Raw genomic sequence first — 19,553 nt, forward strand, 5'->3', positions numbered from 1 at the left:
TCTGAATCTGACAGGGAGAACGACTCTGAACCTGACAGAGAGAACGACTCTGAACCTGACAGAGAGAACGACTCTAAACCTGACAGGGAGAATGACTCTGAACCTGACAGGGAGAACAACTCTGAACCTGACAGGGAGAACGACTCTGAACCTGACAGGGAGAACAACTCTGAACCTGACAGGGAGAATGACTCTGAACCTGACAGGGAGAACAACTCTGAACCTGACAGGGAGAATGACTCCAGACCTGACAGGGAGAATGACTCTGAACCTGACAAGGAGAACGATTCTGGACCTGACAGAGAGAACGACTCTGGACCTACCAGGGATACTGACACTGGACTTGGAGAATAGTAGAGCGCTGGCCCTACTAGAGCAACTGGTACCTTTGAACCTAGCGAGGCAAGAGCCTGATGACCCACATGGGCTAGAACCCTCGGAGGCCGGAACTATCACAGTCCTAGCAGGTTGGGCCAGCAGGACTCCAGGCCTGGACTGGCCAGTCCCATCAGGCTGTGACTGGAGAGACCCCTGTACTTGACCTCTGCTGTAGCTGCAGGCTGTGGCTCCATCCAAGGAGCGGGTAACGACTTCAGTGCGGGCTTGGACTCTGGGCCAGGAGCAGTGAGGGGCTCCTGAGGGAGAGCAGGTGGAGTCTTTGTGGCTGAAGTTTCCAGGGTAGCAGACAGTCGAACCTCGGGCACCCGAGTGTCGGCCACACAGGGAGGAAAAGACAACTGCGACGGCAACCAGAACAGGCCCTTGACAGAGGCTAGCTGTGGTTCCACGACTGGAGCGGGAGTCTCCTTGACTCTGGCTAGTCAAGACGCTGGCTGAGGAGGGTGCAGACCATGGTGTTGTGGAATGTGCACTCTTGATTTCATATACTTGGGAGTTAGGATGGTCTGGGGAACAGAAGTGATCCCGACGCTCCTGTGCCTCTGGCCGGGGGGGCCTAGAGGGACGTCAGTCAGGAGAGAGGCTGGATCACCTCCCATAGTCTGTTCAGGACTTGGGGGCTGTGAAGAGACCTCTTGTGGCATGTCTTGTGGGTTATGTATGGGTGTTAGAGCTGTGCACCAGTAGTTCAAACAGACAGCTCGGTGCATTCAACATGTCAATACCTCTCATAAATACAAGTACTGTAGTGATGAAGTCAATCTCTCCTCCACTTGGAGCCAGGAGAGACTGACATGAATATTGTTAATATTAGCTCTCGGTGTACATTCAAGAGCCAGCCGTGCTGCCATGTTCTGAACCAATTGCAACATTTCCTAAGTCCTTTTTTGTGGCACCTTACCACACGACTGAAAAGTAGTCCAGGTGCGACAAAACTAGGTTTTGCTGTTAAGAAGGTAGAGCAGTGCTTTATTATAAACGTACAGTTGAAATCAGAAGTTTACATACACCTTAGCCACATACATTTAAACTCAGTTTTTCACAATTCCTGACATTTAATCCGAGTAAAAATCCCCTTTCTTAGGTCAGTTTGGATTACCACTTTATTTTAAGAACGTGAAATATCAGAATAATAGTAAAGAGAATGATTTATTTCAGCTTTAATTTCTTCCATCACATTCCCAGTGGGTCAGAAGTTTACATAAACTCAATAAGTATTTGGTAGCGTTGCCTTTAAATTTTTTAACTTGGGTCAAATGTTTCGGGTAGCCTTCCAAAAGCTTCCCACAATAAGTTTGGTGAATTTTGGCCCATTCCTCCTGACAGAGCTGGTGTAACTGAGACAGGTTTGTAGGCCTCCTTGTTCACACACAATTTTTCAGTTCTGCCACAAATTTTCTATAGGATTGAGGGCAGGGCTTTGTGATGGCCACTCCAATACCTTGACCTTGTTGTCCTTAAGCCATTTTGCCACAACTTTGGAATATGCTTGGGGTCATTGTCCATTTGGAAGACCCATTTGCGACCAAGCTTTAACTTCCTGACTGATGTCTTGAGATGTTGCTTCAAGATATCCACATAATTTCCCATCCTCATGATGCCATCTATTTTGTGAAGTGCACCAGTCCCTCCTGCAGCAAAGCACCCCCACAACATGAAGCTGCCACCCCTGTGCTTCACGGTTGGGATGGTGTTTTTCGGCTCGCAAGTCTCCCCCTTTTTCCTCCAAACATAACAATGGTCATTATGGCCAAACAGTTCTATTTTTGTTTCATCAGACCAGAGGACATTTCTCCAAAATGTACGATCTTTGTCCCCATGTTGCAAACTGTAGTCTGGCTTTTTCATGGCGGTTTTGGAGCAGTGGCTTCTTCCCTGCTGAGTGGCCTTTCAGGTTATGTCTGTGGATACAGATACTTTTGTACCTGTTTCTGTCACGTCCTGACCAGCAGATGGAGCTGTTGTAGTAGTTTGGGGGTCAGGACGTGGCAGTCTTGTGTGTGTGTTTGAATGTTCTGTGTGTCTTGTGACTCCTGATCAGGAACAGCTGGGGATCGTTGTTGCTGATTGGGAGTCATATATGTAGGAGTATGTTTGTCACTGGGGTTTGTGGGTGGTTGTTTTTACACTGCATTTATAGCCTGTAAAACTGTTACTGTTGTCACCTTCATTGTTTTTTCAAGTGGATGCTTTACTCTTTTTTGGTAATAAATAACCATGAGTATTCACATACCTGCTGCGCCTTAGTCCATTTATGAAGACAACCGTTACAGAACCACCCACCAAAGGACCAAGCAGCAGAAGAGGAGGAAGCCACAGGAGAAGAAAATGGAGGAATGGACCTGGCAGGACGAAAGAAAATTCTGGGCGGACAAGTTAAGGGAGCTAAGGAAACCCGAGAGGCACCCCCAATAAAAAAAATTTGGGGGGCACACGGGTAGCTTGGCCAGGCCAGGGAAGAGCCGTAAGCCAGCTACCCGTGACTACAGGGAGGTGCATATGAGGTGGAGGGCGCCATGTTACGCTGTGGTACGCACCATCTCGCCTATACGGAAGCACAGCCCAGTTCGCCCAGTACCAGCGCCCCGCAGGTGCCAGGGCAAGGGGAGCATCGAGCCGGAAGGGGTGATGCCAACCCTGCACTCAAGACCGCCAGTGCGCCCTTTCGGTCCGGTGTTTCCCGCTAGACGCACTAGCATGGAGGTGCGTGTCTCCAGGCTGGCACGTCCAATACCAGCCCCACGTATCAGGAGTCTAGTGTGTCAGCCCAGCCTCGCCAGTCAACAGTCACCAGAGCTGCCCGCCAGTCAACAGTCACCAGAGCTGCCCGCCAGTCAACAGTCACCAGAGCTGCCCGCCAGTCAACAGTCACCAGAGCTGCCCGCCAGTCAACAGTCACCAGAGCTGCCCGCCAGTCAACAGTCACCAGAGCTGCCCGCCAGTCAACAGTCACCAGAGCTGCCCGCCAGTAAACAGTCGCCAGAGCTGCCCGCCAGTCGTAAGTCGCCAGAGCTGCCCGCTAGTCAGAAGCTGCCAGAGTGGCCAGACTGCCCGGTTCTGCCAGAGTGGCCAGACTGCCCGGTTCTGCCAGAGTGGCCAGACTGCCCGGAACTGCCAGAGTGGCCAGACTGCCCGGAACTGCCAGAGTGGCCAGACTGCCCGGAACTGCCAGAGTGGCCAGACTGCCCGGAACTGCCAGAGTGGCCAGACTGCCCGGAACTGCCAGAGTACCCAGACTGCCCTGAACTGCCAGACTGGCCAGACTGCCCTGAACTGCCAGAGTGGCCAGACTGCCCTGAACTGCCCAAGTGGCCCTCCTGCCCTCCGGCCCAGCCCGAGTGGCCCTCCTGCCCTCCGGCCCAGCCCGAGTGGCCCTCCTGCCCTCCGGCCCAGCCCGAGTGGCCCTCCTGCCCTCCGGCCCAGCCCGAGGGGCCCTCCTGTCCCCCGGCCCAGCCCGAGGGGCCCTCCTGTCCCCCGGTCCAGCCCGAGTGGCCCGTCTGCCTGGCGCAGCTATGGGCGCCATCAAAGTGGGCGACGCCGAAGGTGGAGCGAGGTCCACGTCCTGCACCTGAGCCACCTCCAGGATAGGTGGGTTGGGGAGGGAGGGTGTAGCACAGTGCCGTCGGTGATGGCAGCCACCCTCCCTTCCCTCCCTTCTTGTTTAAGGGTTAGTGTTTATGGGTTTTGTTGGGGATTTTTGTTTGTTGGTGGGTTTTTTTTTGTGGTTAGGTGCATTCCGGGGTCTGCACCTTGAGGGGGGGTACTGTCACGTCCTGACCAGCAGATGGAGCTGTTGTAGTAGTTTGGGGGTCTGGACGTGGCAGTCTTGTGTGTGTGTTTGAATGTTCTGTGTGTCTTGTGACTCCTGATCAGGAACAGCTGGGGATCGTTGTTGCTGATTGGGAGTCATATATGTAGGAGTATGTTTGTCACTGGGGTTTGTGGGTGGTTGTTTTTACACTGCATTTATAGCCTGTAAAACTGTTACTGTTGTCACCTTCATTGTTTTTTCAAGTGGATGCTTTACTCTTTTTTGGTAATAAATAACCATGAGTATTCACATACCTGCTGCGCCTTGGTCCATTTATGAAGACAACCGTTACAGTTTCCTCCAGCATCTTCACAAGGTCTTTTGCTCTTGTTCTGAGATTGATTTGCACTTTTTGCAAGAAGGAGACAGAACGCGTCTCCTTCCTGAGCGATATGACGGCTGCGTGGTCCCATGGTGTTTATGCTTGCCTACTATAGTTTGTACAGATGAACATGGTACCTTCAGGTGTTTGGAAATTGCTCTCAAGGATGAACCAGACTTGTGGAGGTCACCAATTTTCTTTTCTGAGGTCTTGGATGATATCTTTTGATTTTCCCATGATGTCAAGCAAAGAGGCACTGAGTTTGAAGTAGGGCCTTGAAATACATGCACAGGTACACCTCCAATTGACAAAAATGATGTCAATTAGCCTATCAGAAGCTTCTAAAGCCATGACATAATTTTCTGGAATTTTCCAAGCTGTTCAAAAGCACAGTCAACTTAGTGTATGTAAACTTCTGACCTACTGGAATTGTGATACAGTGAATGATAAGTGAAATAATGTGTCTGTAAACAATTGTTGGAAAAATTACTTGTGTCATGCACAAAATAGATGTCCTAACCGACTTGCCAAAACAATAGTTTGTTAACAAGAAGTTTGTGGATTGGTTGAAAAACGAGTTTTAACCTCTATGGGCTAGGTGGGACGCTAGCGTCCCCCCCGTGGTGCACTCCATCAACAGCAGGTGCATTTCAAGAGCGGCAAATTTGAATCCAAATAAATGTCAAAATTCAAATTTTTCAAACATACAACTATTTTACACCCTTTGAAAGATAAACATCTCCTTAATCTAACCACGTTTTACGATTTCAAAAAGGTTTTACGGCGAAAGCATAAATTTAGAGTATGTTAGGACAGTACATTTACAAGAGTTGTGTGTAATGTTTAGTCAATTCAAAGACAGGGTCACCAAAACCATAAAACCAGCTAAAATGATGCACTAACCTTTTACAATCTCCATCAGATGACACTCCTAGGACATTATGTTAGACAATGCATGCATTTTATTTCTATCAAGTTCATATTTATATCCAAAAACAGCGTTTTACTATGGCATTGATGTTGAGGAAATCGTTTCCCTCCAATAACCGGCAGTCAAGTCAACACCACAAATTAAATCATTAAAATTAGAAAACATTGGTAAAATATTATATTGTCATTTAAAGAATTATAGATTTACATCTCTTGAACGCAATCAACTTGCCAGATTTAAAAATAACCTTACTGGGAAATCACACTTTGCAATAATCTGAGCACTGCGCCCAGAAAAATACGCGTTGCGATACAGACTAGACGTCATGTTGGGGAGATGTAAAATCGAAAATACTATGTAAATAATCCATTACCTTTGATTCTCTTCATCAGATGTCACTTCCAGGTATCACAGGTCCATAACGAATGTAGTTTTGTTCAAAAAAGCTCATCATTTATGTCCAAAAATCTCCGTCTTGTTAGCACATGATCTAAGCCAGCCGGACTTCTCGTCATGAACGAGGGGAAAAAATATATTTACGTTCGTTCAAACATGTCAAACGTTGTATAGAATAAATCATTAGGGCCTTTTTTAACCAGAACATGAATAATATTCAAGGTGGACGAATGCATACTCTTTTATAACGTATTGGAACGAGGGTACCCAACATGAACTCGCGCGCCAGGTGTCTAATGGGCCATCATCGTTCCATGGCTCTTGTTCGGTCAGATCTCCCTCCAGAAGACTCAAAACACTTTGTAAAGGCTGGTGACATCTAGTGGAAGCAATAGGAAGTGCCAAAATATTCCTCAGCCCCTGTGTTTTTCAATGGGATAGGTTTAAAGGTAATACAACACATCAGGTATCCACTTCCTGTCAGAAAATGTCTCAGGGTTTTGCCTGCCAAATGAGTTCTGTTATACTCACAGACACCATTCAAACAGTTTTAGAAACTTTAGTGTTTTCTATCCATATATAATAAGTATATGCATATTCTAGTTACTGGGTAGGATTAGTAACCAGATTAAATCGGGTACATTTTTTTTATCCAGCCGTGCAAATACTGCCCCCTAGCCCTAACAGGTTAATGACTCCAACCTAAGTGTATGTAAACTTCCGACTTCAAGTGTACTTCTTCCCATCTTAGCTACTGTTGTATCAATATGTTTTGACCATGACAGTTTACAATCCAAGGTAACTCCAAGCAGTTTAGTCACCTCAACTTTCTCAATTTTCACATTATTTATTACAAGATTTAGTTGAGGTTTGGTGTTTAGTGAATGATTTGTCCCAAATACAATGCTTTTCGCTTTAGAAATATTTAGGACTAACTTATTCCTTGCCACCCACTCTGAAACTAACCACAACTCTATGTTAACCTGTTGGGTCTAGGGGGCAGCATTTGCACGTCTGGATAAAAAAAATGTACCCGATTTAATCTGGTTACTAATCCTACCCAGTAACTAGAATATGCATATACTTATTATATATGGATAGAAAACACTCTAAAGTTTCCAAAACTGTTTGAATGGTGTCTGTGAGTATAACAGAACTCATTTGGCAGGCAAAACCCTGAGACATTTTCTGACAGGAAGTGGATACCTGATGTGTTGTATTGACTTTAAACCTCTCCCATTGAAAAACACAGGGGTTTAGGAATATTTTGGCACTTCCTATTGCTTCCACTAGATGTCACCAGCCTTTACAAAGTGTTTTGAGTCTTCTGGAGGGAGATCTGACCGAACAAGAGCCATGGAACGGTGATGTCCCATTAGACACCTGGCGCGCTACTTCATGTTGGGTACCCTCGTTCCAATACGTTATAAAAGGCTATGCATTCGTCCACCTTGAATATTATTCATGTTCTGGTTAAAAAAGGCCCTAATGATTTATGCTATACAACGTTTGACATGTTTGAACGAACGGAAATATATTTTTTCCCCTCGTTCATGACGAGAAGTCCGGCTGGCTTACATCATGTGCTAACGAGACGGAGATTTTTGGACATAAATGATGAGCTTTTTTGAACAAAACTACATTCGTTATGGACCTGTGATACCTGGAAGTGACATCTGATGAAGAGAATCAAAGGTAATGGATTATTTACATAGTATTTTCGATTTTAGATCTCCCCAACATGACGTCTAGTCTGTATCGCAACGCGTATTTTTCTGGGCACAGTGCTCAGATTATTGCAAAGTGTGATTTCCCAGTAAGGTTATTTTTAAATCTGGCAAGTTGATTGCGTTCAAAAGATGTAAATCTATAATTCTTTAAATGACAATATAATATTTTACCAATGTTTTCTAATTTTAATTATTTAATTTCTGACGCTGACTTGACTGCCGGTTATTGGAGGGAAACGATTTCCTCAACATCAATGCCATAGTAAAACGCTGTTTTTGTATATAAATATGAACTTGATAGAACTAAAAATGCATGCATTGTCTAACATAATGTCCTAGGAGTGTCATCTGATGGAGATTGTAAAAGGTTAGTGTATCATTTTAGCTGGTTTTATGGTTTTGGTGACCCTGTCTTTGACTTGACAAAACATTACACACAACTCTTGTAAATGTACTGTCCTAACATACTCTAAATTTATGCTTTCGCCGTAAAACCTTTTTGAAATCGTAAAACGTGGTTAGATTAAGGAGATGTTTATCTTTCAAATGGTGTAACATAGTTGTATTTTTGAAAAATTTGAATTTTGACATTTATTTGGATTCAAATTTGCCGCTCTTGAAATGCACCTGCTGTTGATGGAGTGCACCACAGGTGGCACGCTAGCGTCCCACCTAGCCCCAAGAGGTTAAGTATTGCAGTCATTTCAGTCACTGTAGTAGCTGACATGTATAGTGTTGAGTCATCCGCATACATAGACATTCTGGCTTTTCTCAAAGCCAGTGGCAATTCATTAGTAAAGATTGAAAAAAAGTAATGGGCCTAGACAGCTGCCTTGGGGAATTCCTGATTCTATCTGAATTATGTTGGAGAGGCTTCCACTAAGGAACACCCTCTGTGTTCTGTTAGGCAGATAACGCTTCATCCACAATATAGCAGGGGGTGTGAAGCCGTAACACATACGTTTTGCCAGCAGCAGACTATGACCGATAATGTCAAAAGCCACTCTGAAGTCTAACAAGACAGACCCCACTATCTTTTTATCATCAATTTCTCTCAGCCAATCATCAGTCATTTGAGTAGGTGCTTTGCTTGTTGAATGTCCTTCTCTATAAGCATGCTGAAAGTTTCTTGTCAATTTCTTTACTGTAAAATAGCATTGTATTTGGTCAAACACCATTTTTTCCAAAAGTTTACTAAGGGTTGGTAACAGGCTGATTGGTCGGCTATTTGAGCCAGTAAAGGGGGCTTTACTATTCTTAGGTAGTGGAATGACTTATGCTTCCCTCCAAGCCTGGGGGCACACACATTCGAGTAGGCTTAAATTGAAAATATTGCAAATAGGAGTGGAAATATCGTCCGCTATTATCCTCAGTATTTTTCCATCCAGTAGTGACACCTCTAGTACTGAGATGCAGTGCCTTAGACCACTGCGCCACTCAGGAGAATAGTTACATTTCTTCAGTCCATCCCTAAAATGTTTACCTAAAAAGGTGGTGGGGTGGCCGCTTTGTTGTTGTTTGAACTGCAGATTGCCCCTTTAGGATTCGTGAATGATAGAGGAATATGTGTTTTTTTTATGTTTTCTGAATTACAATTTGAGACAAAGTAACTATTGAGCTACATGGGCCTACACAATCCATATTTGAACATGTTTGATATTTAAGAGATACCATTTTGAAAACAGTTGCATCTTGAGTTCCTTCACTCCCATTGATTTTGGGCCAAAATTGACCAATAAAATAGAAAGCCAGAGGGACAAAGTCAGACATTTGGTTTGTTTATGCAGATCGAGGTCTATATTGACTTTGACATTCCAAATATTGTAAATTGAAACCTAGGTTCCTACTTCAGGAGTGTGAAGCTAATATGTCTGGTTTTGTCAAGCTGAAGCGGCAGCTGCCACGGCTGTGTAGAGAAACAGCTGTTCTTCAACATGTCCGTCCTACAGCCAGTGGAGCAGCTTTCTCTTTCAGTTGGAAATGAAAATCCAGTGGGAACCAAGATTCCTCCTGGTCCCACAGGCCCTCAGCATTTCCCTGTATATGGTGACACGAGGCAAACTGCAGACTGGTGCTGTCCCAGTAGGTGCAACTGGAACCACACCGTAAAACATTTCCTGTAAAATGTTCAGTAACTTACTGGAAACTTTACAATTGGCACTATGCATTGGGGCAGGTAGAGTTCCCCTGGCATCCGCCAAACCCAGATTCGTCTGTCAGACTGCCAGATAGTGAAGCGTGATTCATCACTCCAGAGAACGTGTTTCCACTGCTCCAGAGTCCAATGGCGGTGTGCTTTACACCACTCGAGCCGTCACTTGGCATTGAGCATGGTGATCTTAGGCTTGTGTTCGGCTGCTTGGCCATGGAAACACATTTCATGAAGCTCCCGACTAACAGATATTGTGCTGATGTTGCTTCCAGAGTCAGTTTGGATCTCAGTAGTGAGATGTGAAACCAAGGACAGAGGATTTTTACTCGGTATGCGCTGCAGAACTCAGCCTTCCAGTTCTGTGAGCTTGTGCGGGCACCTAGATGTTTCTACTTCACAGTGCTTACAGTTGACCGGGACAGCTCTAACAGGGCAGAAATTTGACTGAATCCCTTATATGACTGTAACTCAGCAAAATCTTGCATTTATATTTTTGTTCAGTATAGAATAAGTCAAGTTATCCCTCTGTCACAGATTGTGATTGATAGTGACTTCCTCTGGTCACTGTACATACTGAAAATAATCCCTGGCCCCTGTTTCAATCCGCAGGAAAACAATTACATTTTTTTGTCTTTACTCAAGCACATTGGATATGAGATCAAATGTTAAATATGAGGCGACATGATAGAATGTCACCTTTTATTTGAGGGTATTTTCATACATACAGTACATTCAGAAAGTATTTATACCCCTTGACTTTTTCCACATTTTGTTACGTTACAGCACTATTCTAAAATTGATTAACATATTTTTTTCTGTCATCGATCCACACACAATACCCCATAAACTGTTTTTTAGAATTTCTTGCAATTGTATTTGCAAATAAAAACAGAAATACCTCATTTACATAAGTATTCAGACCCTTTGCTATGACTCGAAATTGAGCTAAGGAGCATCCTGTTTCCATTGATCATCCTTGAGATGTTTCTACAACTTGATTGGAGTCCACCTGTGGTTGATTCAATTAATTGGACATGATTTGAAAAGTCACACACCTGTCTATATAAGGTCCCACATTTGACAGTTCATGTCAGAGCCTGAACCAAGACAGGAAGGAATTGTCTGTAGAGCTCCTAGACAGGATTGTGTCGAGGCACCGATCTGGGGAAGGGTAACAAAACATTTCTGCAGCATTGAAGGACCCCAAGAACACAATGGCGTCCATCATTCTTAAATGGAAGAAGTTTGGAACCACAAAGAATTTTCCTAGAGCTGGCCGCCCAGCCAAACTGAGCAATCGGGGGAGAAGGGCCTTGGTCAGGGAGGTGACCAAGAACCAGATGGTCACTCTGAGAGAGCTCCAGTGTTCCTCTGTGGAGAAGGGAGAACCTTTCAGAAAAACAAATATCTCTGCAGCACTCCAACAATGAGGCCTTTATTGTAGAGTGGCCAGACTGAAGCCACGCCACAGTAAAAGGCACATAACAGCCTTGGAGTTTGCGAAAAGGACTATCAGACCATGAGAAACAAGATTCTCTGGTCTGATGAAATCAAAATTAAACTCTTTGGCCTGAATGCCAAGCGTCGCATCTGGAGGAAACCTGGCACCATCCCTACGGTGAAGCATGGTGGTGGCAGCATCATGCCGTCGGGATGTTTTTCAGTGGAAGGGACTGAGAGACTAGTCAGGATAAAGGAAAAGATGAACGGAGCAAAGTACAGAGAGATCCTTGATCTCAATCACGGACTACAAAAGAAAAACCATCCCCATCGCGGACCACAATGTCTTGCTCCCAGACAGACTAAACAACTTCTTTGCTCGCTTTGAGGACAATACAGTGCCACTGACAAGGCCGCTACCAAAACCTGCGGGCTCTCCTTCACTGCAGCCAACGTGAGTAAAATATTTAAACGTGTTAACCATCGCAAGGCTGCAGGCCCAGATGGCATCCCCAGCCGCATCCTCAGAGCTTGCGCAGACCAGCTGGCTGGTGCGTTTACAGACATATTCAATCAATCCTTATCCCAGTCTGCTGTTCCCACATGCTTCAAGAGGGCCACCACTGTTCCTGTTCCCAAGAAAGCTAAGGTAACTGAGCTAAATGACTACCGCCCCGTAGCACTCACTTCCATCATCATGAAGTGCTTTGAGAGACTAGTCAAGGACCATATACTCTCCACCCTACCTGACACCCTAGACCCACTCCAATTTGCTTACCGCCCCAATAGGTCCACAGATGACTCAATCTCAATCACACTGCACACTACCCTAACCCATCTAGACAAGAGGAATACCTATGTAATAATGCTGTTCATCGACTACAGCTCAGCACTTAACACCATAGTACCCTCCAAACTCGTCATTAAGCTCTAAACCCTGGGTCTCGACCCCGCCCTGTACAACTAAGTCCTGGACTTCCTGACGGGCTGCCCCCAGGTGGTGAGGGTAGGTAACAACATCTCCACCCCGCTGATCCTCAACACTGTGGCCCCACAAGGGTGCGTTCTCAACCCTCTCCTGTACTGCCTGTTCACCCACGACTGCTTGGCCATGCACGCCTCCAACTGAATCATCAAGTTTGCAGACGACACTACAGTGGTAGGCTTGATAACCAACAATGACGAGACGGCCTACAGGGAGGAGGTGAGAGCCCACGGAGTGTGGTGTCAGGAAAATAACCTCACACTCAATGTCAACAAAACAAAGGAGATGATCGTGGACTTCAGGAAACAGCAGAGGGAGCAGCCTCCTATCCACATTGACGGGACAGTAGTGGAGAGGGTGGAAAGTTTTAACCTGTTGGGGCTAGGGGGCAGTATTTGCACTGCCGGATAAAAAACGTACCCGATTTAATCTGGTTACTACTCCTGCCCAGTAACTAGAATATGCATATAATTATTGGCTTTGGATAGAAAACACCCTAAAGTTTCTAAAACTGTTTGAATGGTGTCTGTGAGTATAACAGAACTCATTTGGCAGGCCAAAAGCTGAGAAGATTCCTTACAGGAAGTGGCCTGTCTGACCATTTCTTTCCCTCCTTGATAATCTCTAACAAAAACAGGGGATCTCTGGCATGACGTGACACTTCCTACGGCTCCCATAGGCTCTCAGAACCCGGGAAAAAGCTGAATGACGTAATTCAAGGCCCAGACTGAAACACACTAGCGCGTTTGGCAAGTGCTCTATCAGAGGGCCATTAGACTGAGGCTCGTGCATGAGGGGATAGCATGCTTTTACTTTCACTCTCTTTGTAATAAAAAACGATTTCCCGGTCGGAATATTATCGCTTTTTAACGAGAAAAATGGCATAAAAATTGATTTTAAACAGCGGTTGACATGCTTCGAAGTACGGTAATGGAATATTTAGAATTTCTTTGTCACGAAATGCGTCGTGCTCGTAACCCTTATTTACCCTTTCGGATAGTGTCTTGAACGCACGAACAAAACGGCGCTATTTGGATATTACAATGGATTATTTGCGACCAAACCAACATTTGTTATTGAAGTAGAAGTCCTGGGAGTGCATTCTGACGAAGACAGCAAAGGTAATAACATTTTTCTTATAGTAAATCTGACTTTGGTCAGGGCTAAACTTGCTGGGTGTCTAAATAGCTAGCCCTGTGATGCCGGGCTATCTACTTAGAATATTGCAAAATGTGCTTTCACCGAAAAGCTATTATAAAATCGGACATATCGAGTGCATAGAGAAGTTCTGTATCTATAATTCTTAAAATAATTGTTATGTTTTTTGTGAACGTTTATCGTGAGTAATTTAGTAAATTCACCGGAAGTGTTCGGTGGGAATGCTAGTCACATGCTAGTCACCTGCTAATGTAAAAAGCTGTTTTTTGATATAAATATGAACTTGATTGAACAGACATGCATGTATTGTATAACATAATGTCCTAAGATTGTCATCTGATGAAGATCATCAAAGGTTAGTGCTGCATTTAGCTGTGGTTTGGGTTTATGTGACATTATATGCTAGCTTGAAAAATGGGTGTCTGATTATTTCTGGCTGGGTACTCTGCTGACATAATCTAATGTTTTTCTTTCGTTGTAAAGCCTTTTTGAAATCGGACAGTGTGGTTAGATTAACGAGAGTCTTGTCTTTAAAATGCTGTAAAATAGTCATATGTTTGAGAAATTGAAGTAATAGCATTTCTAAGGTATTTGAATAACGCGCCACGGGATTCAACTGGCTGTTGAGTAGAGGTTAAGAGAGGTTAAGTTCCTCGGCGTACACATCACGGACAAACTGAAATGGTCCACCCACACAGACAGCGTGGTGAAGAAGGCGCAGCAGCGCCTCTTCAATCTCAGCAGGCTGAAGGAATTCGACTTGTCACCAAAAACACTCACAAACTTTTACAGATGCACAATCGAGAGCATCCTGTTGGGCTGTTTCCCCGCCTGGTATGGCAACTGCTCCGCCCATAACTGGAAGGCTCTCCATAGGGTAGTGAGGTCTGCACAACGCATCACCGGGGGCAAACTACCTGCCCTCCAGGAAACCTACACCACCCGACGTCACAGGAAGGCCAGAAAGATCATCAAGGACAACAACCACCCGAGCCACTGCCTGTTCACCCCGCTATCATCCAGAAAGCGAGGTCAGTACAGGGGCATCAAAGCGGGGACCGAGAGACTGAAAAACAGCTTCTATCTCAAGGCCATCAGACTGTTAAACAGCCATCACTAACATTGAGTGGCTGCTGCCAACATACTGACTCAACTCTAACCACTTTAATAATGGAAAAATGAATGTAATAAATGATTCACTAGCCACTTTAAACAATGCCATTTTATATAATGTTTACATACCCTACATTACTCATCTCATGTGTATATACTGTACTCTATACCATCTACTGCATCTTGCCATCTTGATGTAATAAATGTATCACTAGCCACTTTAAACAATGCCACTTTATATAATGTTTACATATCCTACAATACTCATCTCATGTGTAAATACTGTACTCTATACCATCTACTGCATCTTGCCTATGCCGTTCGGCCATCACTCATTCATACATTTTTATGTACATATTCTTACTCATTCCTTTACACTTGTGTGTATAAGGTAGTTGTTGTGAAATTGTTAGGTTAGATTACTTGTTAGATATTACTGCACGGTCGGAAATAGAAGCACAAGCATTTCGCTACACTCGCATTAACATCTGCTAACCATGTGTATGTGGCAAATAAAATTTGATTTGATTTGATGATTTGATGAAAACCTGCTCCAGTGCTCTCAGGATCTCAGACGGGGTCAAAGGTTCACCTTCCAACAGAACAACGACCCTAAGCACATATTCAAGGCAATGCAGGAGTGGCTTCGGGAAAAGTCTCTGAATGTGCTTGAATGGATCAGCCAGAGACTGGACTAGAACCTGACCGAACGTCTGTGGAGAGACCTGAAAATAGCTGTGCAGCGACGTTCCCCATCCAACCTGACAGAGCTTGAGAGGATCTGCAGAGAAGAATGGGAGAAATTCCCCAAATACAGGTGTGCCAAGCTTGTAGCGTCATACCCTGTATTCGCTGGCAAAGATGCTTCAACAAGGTACTGAGTAAAGAGTCAGAAAACTTAGGGATGTCCAGAAGGTAGTGCGCTCTGACCAACGCATCACCGGGGGCACTCTGCCTGCCCTCCAGGACATCTACAGTACCCGATGTCACAGGAAGGCCAAAAAAATCATCAAGGGCATCAACAACCCGAGCCACGGCCTGTTCAGCCCGCTATCATCCGGAAGGAGAGATCAGTACAGATGCATCAAAGCTGGGACCGAGAGACTGAAAAACAGCTTCTATCTCAAAGCTATCAGACTGTTAAATACCCATCGCTAGGCAACTACCACCCAGTTACTGAACCCTGCACCTTAGAGGATGCTGTCCTACAGTCTGTACATAGACATGGAATCACTGGTCACTTTAATAATGTTTACATACTGCTTTACTCATCTCATATGTGTATATACTGTATTCTGCTGTATTTTTTGTCAATACCACTAAGACATTGATTGTCCAAATATTTATATATTTCTTAATTCCATTCTTTTACTTTTAGATTTGTGTGTATTGTTGTCACGGTCGTCGTAGTGAATGGACCAAGACGCATTGGGTACGTGAATGCTCATGTTTATTTTACAAAATAAAACACGAAAACAATGAACGGACAACAAACAGTCTTGCAGGCAACACACAGCTATCTATGCAAAGAATAATCTCACACAAATCCCATGACAAACACATTCCTAATTATAGGACCTTCAATCTGAGGCAACGATAGACAGCTGCCTCCAATTGAAGGCCCCAATCCCAATTACCTAAACACAGATCTAAACACCCTAGAACAGACATAGAAATATACAAACATAGAACAATGACCAAAACCCCGGAATACATAAATCAAACACCCCTCTACATACACACACACCCCAAACCATATAAAACAAATACCCCCTGCCACGTCCTGACCAAACTATAATAACAAATAACCCCTTTACTGGTCAGGACGTGACAATCGTTGTGAATTGTTAGATACTACTGCACTGTCGGAGATAGGAAGAAATGCATTTCAGTTCACCCGCAATAACATCTGCTAAGCATGTGTTTGTGACCAATAAAATTTGATTTTGATTTGATTTTGTAGTATATTAAAGGTAATAACCCTTGAAACGTAATGTTAAGTTAAATTATGTATTTAGATATTGGTTCCCTTACCCTGTGAGCAGTCTATGAACTGCTCTTAGTCTATGCCACTCTGACATTGCTCATCCGTATATTCATATATTCTTAATTCCAGTCCTTTACTTAGATTTGTGTGTATTAGGTATTTGTTGTGCAATTGTTAGATATTACTTGTTAGATTTGCTGCACTGTCAGAACTAGATGCATAGCACTTAGCAACACTCGCAATAACATCTCCTAAACACATGTTTTTGACCAATACAATTTGATTTGATTTGATACTAATGAGTGCAATCAGTCACTTCCTAGAAACAAGAATGTTATCATTTTCAGACAAACACGTTACTTCCTTCAGCACACTATTACAACAGTGTGACTGTTTTCAAATAAATGTTCAATATATATTTTTTCATATTCAAGTTGTGTTGCTTATTGTTTAACCATTGATATGTTCTAGGTCATTTTGGGAACTTAAGGAGCATCAGGTACTGCTGGAATGTCTACCAATAGCATGTCCATCTTTTTTGTGATAAATTACACTGGTCACTGTTCAAAACATTTATAAAGTATTAAGAAAGTATGAATAGTCCTCACATTGGATGAGGGACTGCAAAACTACTTTACTAACAATCACTAACAATCACGGTTCATAAGAATATTTATTAAACATCTGACGAATGATCTTCTGAATCATTGTTACAGACTATAAAAGATGTTTATAAATGTGTGAATAACTAGCTTACTAAAATAAATATAAGAGAAATGATAATAAACAATTTACTAATCCATTATAAACTATTTAGTGTGTTGCCCAATCTCTATATTCATTCAGAGTAAACAGCTTCTGAGAGAGCTGCTCTGGTGTGACCCCTGACCTAGCAGCAGTGATGTAGTGAGAGTAGTAGTAGTGAGAGTAGTGCTAGTGAGAGTAGTGGTAGTGAGAGTAGTGGTAGTGAGAGTAGTGGTAGTGAGAGTAGTGGTAGTGTTCATAACCAGTATGTTGAGGTTCAAGTGTCTACTGTGGTCTCCTACACTGTTGTGTTGAATAATTAATGTATATACTGTAGTAGTTACTCATAAATGTCAGAATACCTAGCTGAGTAACATTTCACAAATGTGGCCTTAATATTAAATGGTGGGCAAACTGTAAATGCCTTACAGATGGTTTATTACTGAATGTTATTATAAAGTGTTACCCATAATTGCATATTCTTACATTTTACCATCAACTACTTACACAATACACAATTTAGTTAGATCTGGACGTCATCTGATATCATGCAGTGTTGTACATTTCAACTTTAATAAACTTGATGAAGACGTTGTGTCACAATTGAGCCACTAGAGGGAGATGTTAAACAACATATAGAATGACTCATGACGTCCTCAAAATGTACTATTAGAAGGCTTACTATTTGTCATTAAGTAACACGGAACAACCACAGCCTTAGGTATTTGGAGTACACAATCCATAATGACTACAGTATCCTTTATAAAACAAGGGCCTTCTCCAAGTCATTCCATTCCAATCCAAATCAATCTGTATCAACACCACATGTATCTATGATGACAACACTGAGGTAAGTAATGTCAGTGTATTGCTACATGAAATAAATACTTACAACAATTGTAGAAAAAAAACTATCAAACCTATGATTGCCAACGTAGGGAATAAAATTTTAGGAACTATGAACGTCTTATCTTCAAAGTTAATAAAAGTTTAGCTGTCACTTTGAACCATGGATAAAAGAAAGCATAAATTATTGGATTAATTAAGGAATTAACTAGTGGCAGAAAAATTATGAAATATGATAAAAAATTGTCAATTAAAAAAAATGAATAAAAGTTAATAAATAGAGTTGGAATCCAACAAATGAAATAGTTGAAAACAACAATAGAAAGAGTTTTTGCTGCTTTTCTCTCAGATTTATTTGCCCGTACAGTTTTAACACCAGACACACTGGCAGCCTCTTTAGAAAACACCTTTCTGGCCTGTGATCTGGCCACCACAAAGATTGTCATATAAAGTGTTATAATAATAGAGCACGGGACAACCATTGTAAATACAACGTCAATGATATTACCCCAGGTTATTCCTTCAACAATAAAACATTCTGTCAAACATCTACTTGGTACCTGTACATTTACTACGTTTTTTATAATAACAGCATCGTATATGATAGAACAACACCAGGTAACGGATATACAACACATCATTCTTGTTGTTGTTATTTTAGAGTGGTACAATAAGGGATCAGACACAGCAACATAGCGGTCAATAGATATCAAGACCAAATTGCCTAGAGATAAAGAAGTACATAACAAAGTACTGTAGATCTGAAACGCACAGAAATATTCCCCAAAACCCCAGCATGCTTCCATTATTGCTACAGTCGTTGCTGGTATCACAATCAGTCCCACCAGGAGATCTGACGCAGCCAGAGAGAGGATGAGCAGGTTGGTTGGAGTGTGGAGCTGCTTGAAGTGAGAGATGGAGATGATCACCAGTATGTTCAAAAATACTGTAACTGCTGAAATCAATGAGAAGAAGATGTACAGTGTTATGTAGATAGATGTCGATAGCAAAGCCTTTCTGCAAGAAGAGTTTCCGTCTTGAAAACAGTACTGATCATCTTTGTTTTCCTCCATTTGTAATAAAAGGTAAAAATGCTGAGGTCCTTCTCCTGCTTGGTCCTGTGTGTGACCCTGTCAGGTCCAGCGTCTGACAAACTCTGAGCTCTGCCTCTCTATTTATCCCTGAGTTACTGACAGAAACTCCCCTCCCCAGGATCTCTCTGCACACACACACACACACACACACACACCAACAAAACATACACAAGTGAGCACAGAATTGAACAAACGGTTTGTTAAACACATTTTTTGTGAAAGCATGATGTAATGTATGACAGGATTGGATGTTGCTGTGCCCACCTAGCCTGTCCTTCAGCCTTACTGATAGAGCTGAGAGAAAATTGCCCAATTGAGCATTTTAATGGGGAAAATACAACATGGGTGATGTTTTTGTCACTCAAAGGCTATTTTACATGGGATGTCAAAGCTCAGTTTGGACCAAAATCCACAACCTCAGGACACATGACGACACGTCACATGT

The 19,553-nt window shown here is 43.1% G+C and overlaps 1 protein-coding gene across 1 annotated transcript; it reads right to left on the bottom strand.

Annotated features, from left to right (window-relative positions):
* Positions 1-452: 452 nt before the first annotated feature.
* On the bottom strand, positions 453-19,103 carry LOC123726178 (trace amine-associated receptor 6-like). Its single transcript, XM_082972203.1, has 2 exons — positions 18,310-19,103; positions 453-817 (listed from the first exon to the last, which is right to left on the bottom strand). Exons 1-2 carry the CDS (start codon positions 19,085-19,087, stop codon positions 453-455), a joined length of 1,143 nt encoding a protein of 380 aa, XP_082828329.1. The 5' UTR covers positions 19,088-19,103.
* Positions 19,104-19,553: the final 450 nt, after the last annotated feature.

The sequence above is a fragment of the Salmo salar genome, unplaced genomic scaffold (genome assembly GCF_965601325.2).
Source record: "Salmo salar unplaced genomic scaffold, fSalSal1 ptg000588l, whole genome shotgun sequence".
Classification (NCBI taxonomy): domain Eukaryota; kingdom Metazoa; phylum Chordata; class Actinopteri; order Salmoniformes; family Salmonidae; genus Salmo; species Salmo salar.

Excerpts from the sequence above, each read along its gene's own strand:
- LOC123726178 (XM_082972203.1), bottom strand. The coding sequence starts at position 19,087 with ATGGAGGAAAACAAAGATGATCAGTACTGTTTTCAAGACGGAAACTCT. Across the intron at positions 818-18,309 it reads TGTTTTCAACTATTTCATTT|CCAGAGTCAAGGAGACTCCC; the intron begins GTTGGATTCCAA and ends CGTCTTGACTAG.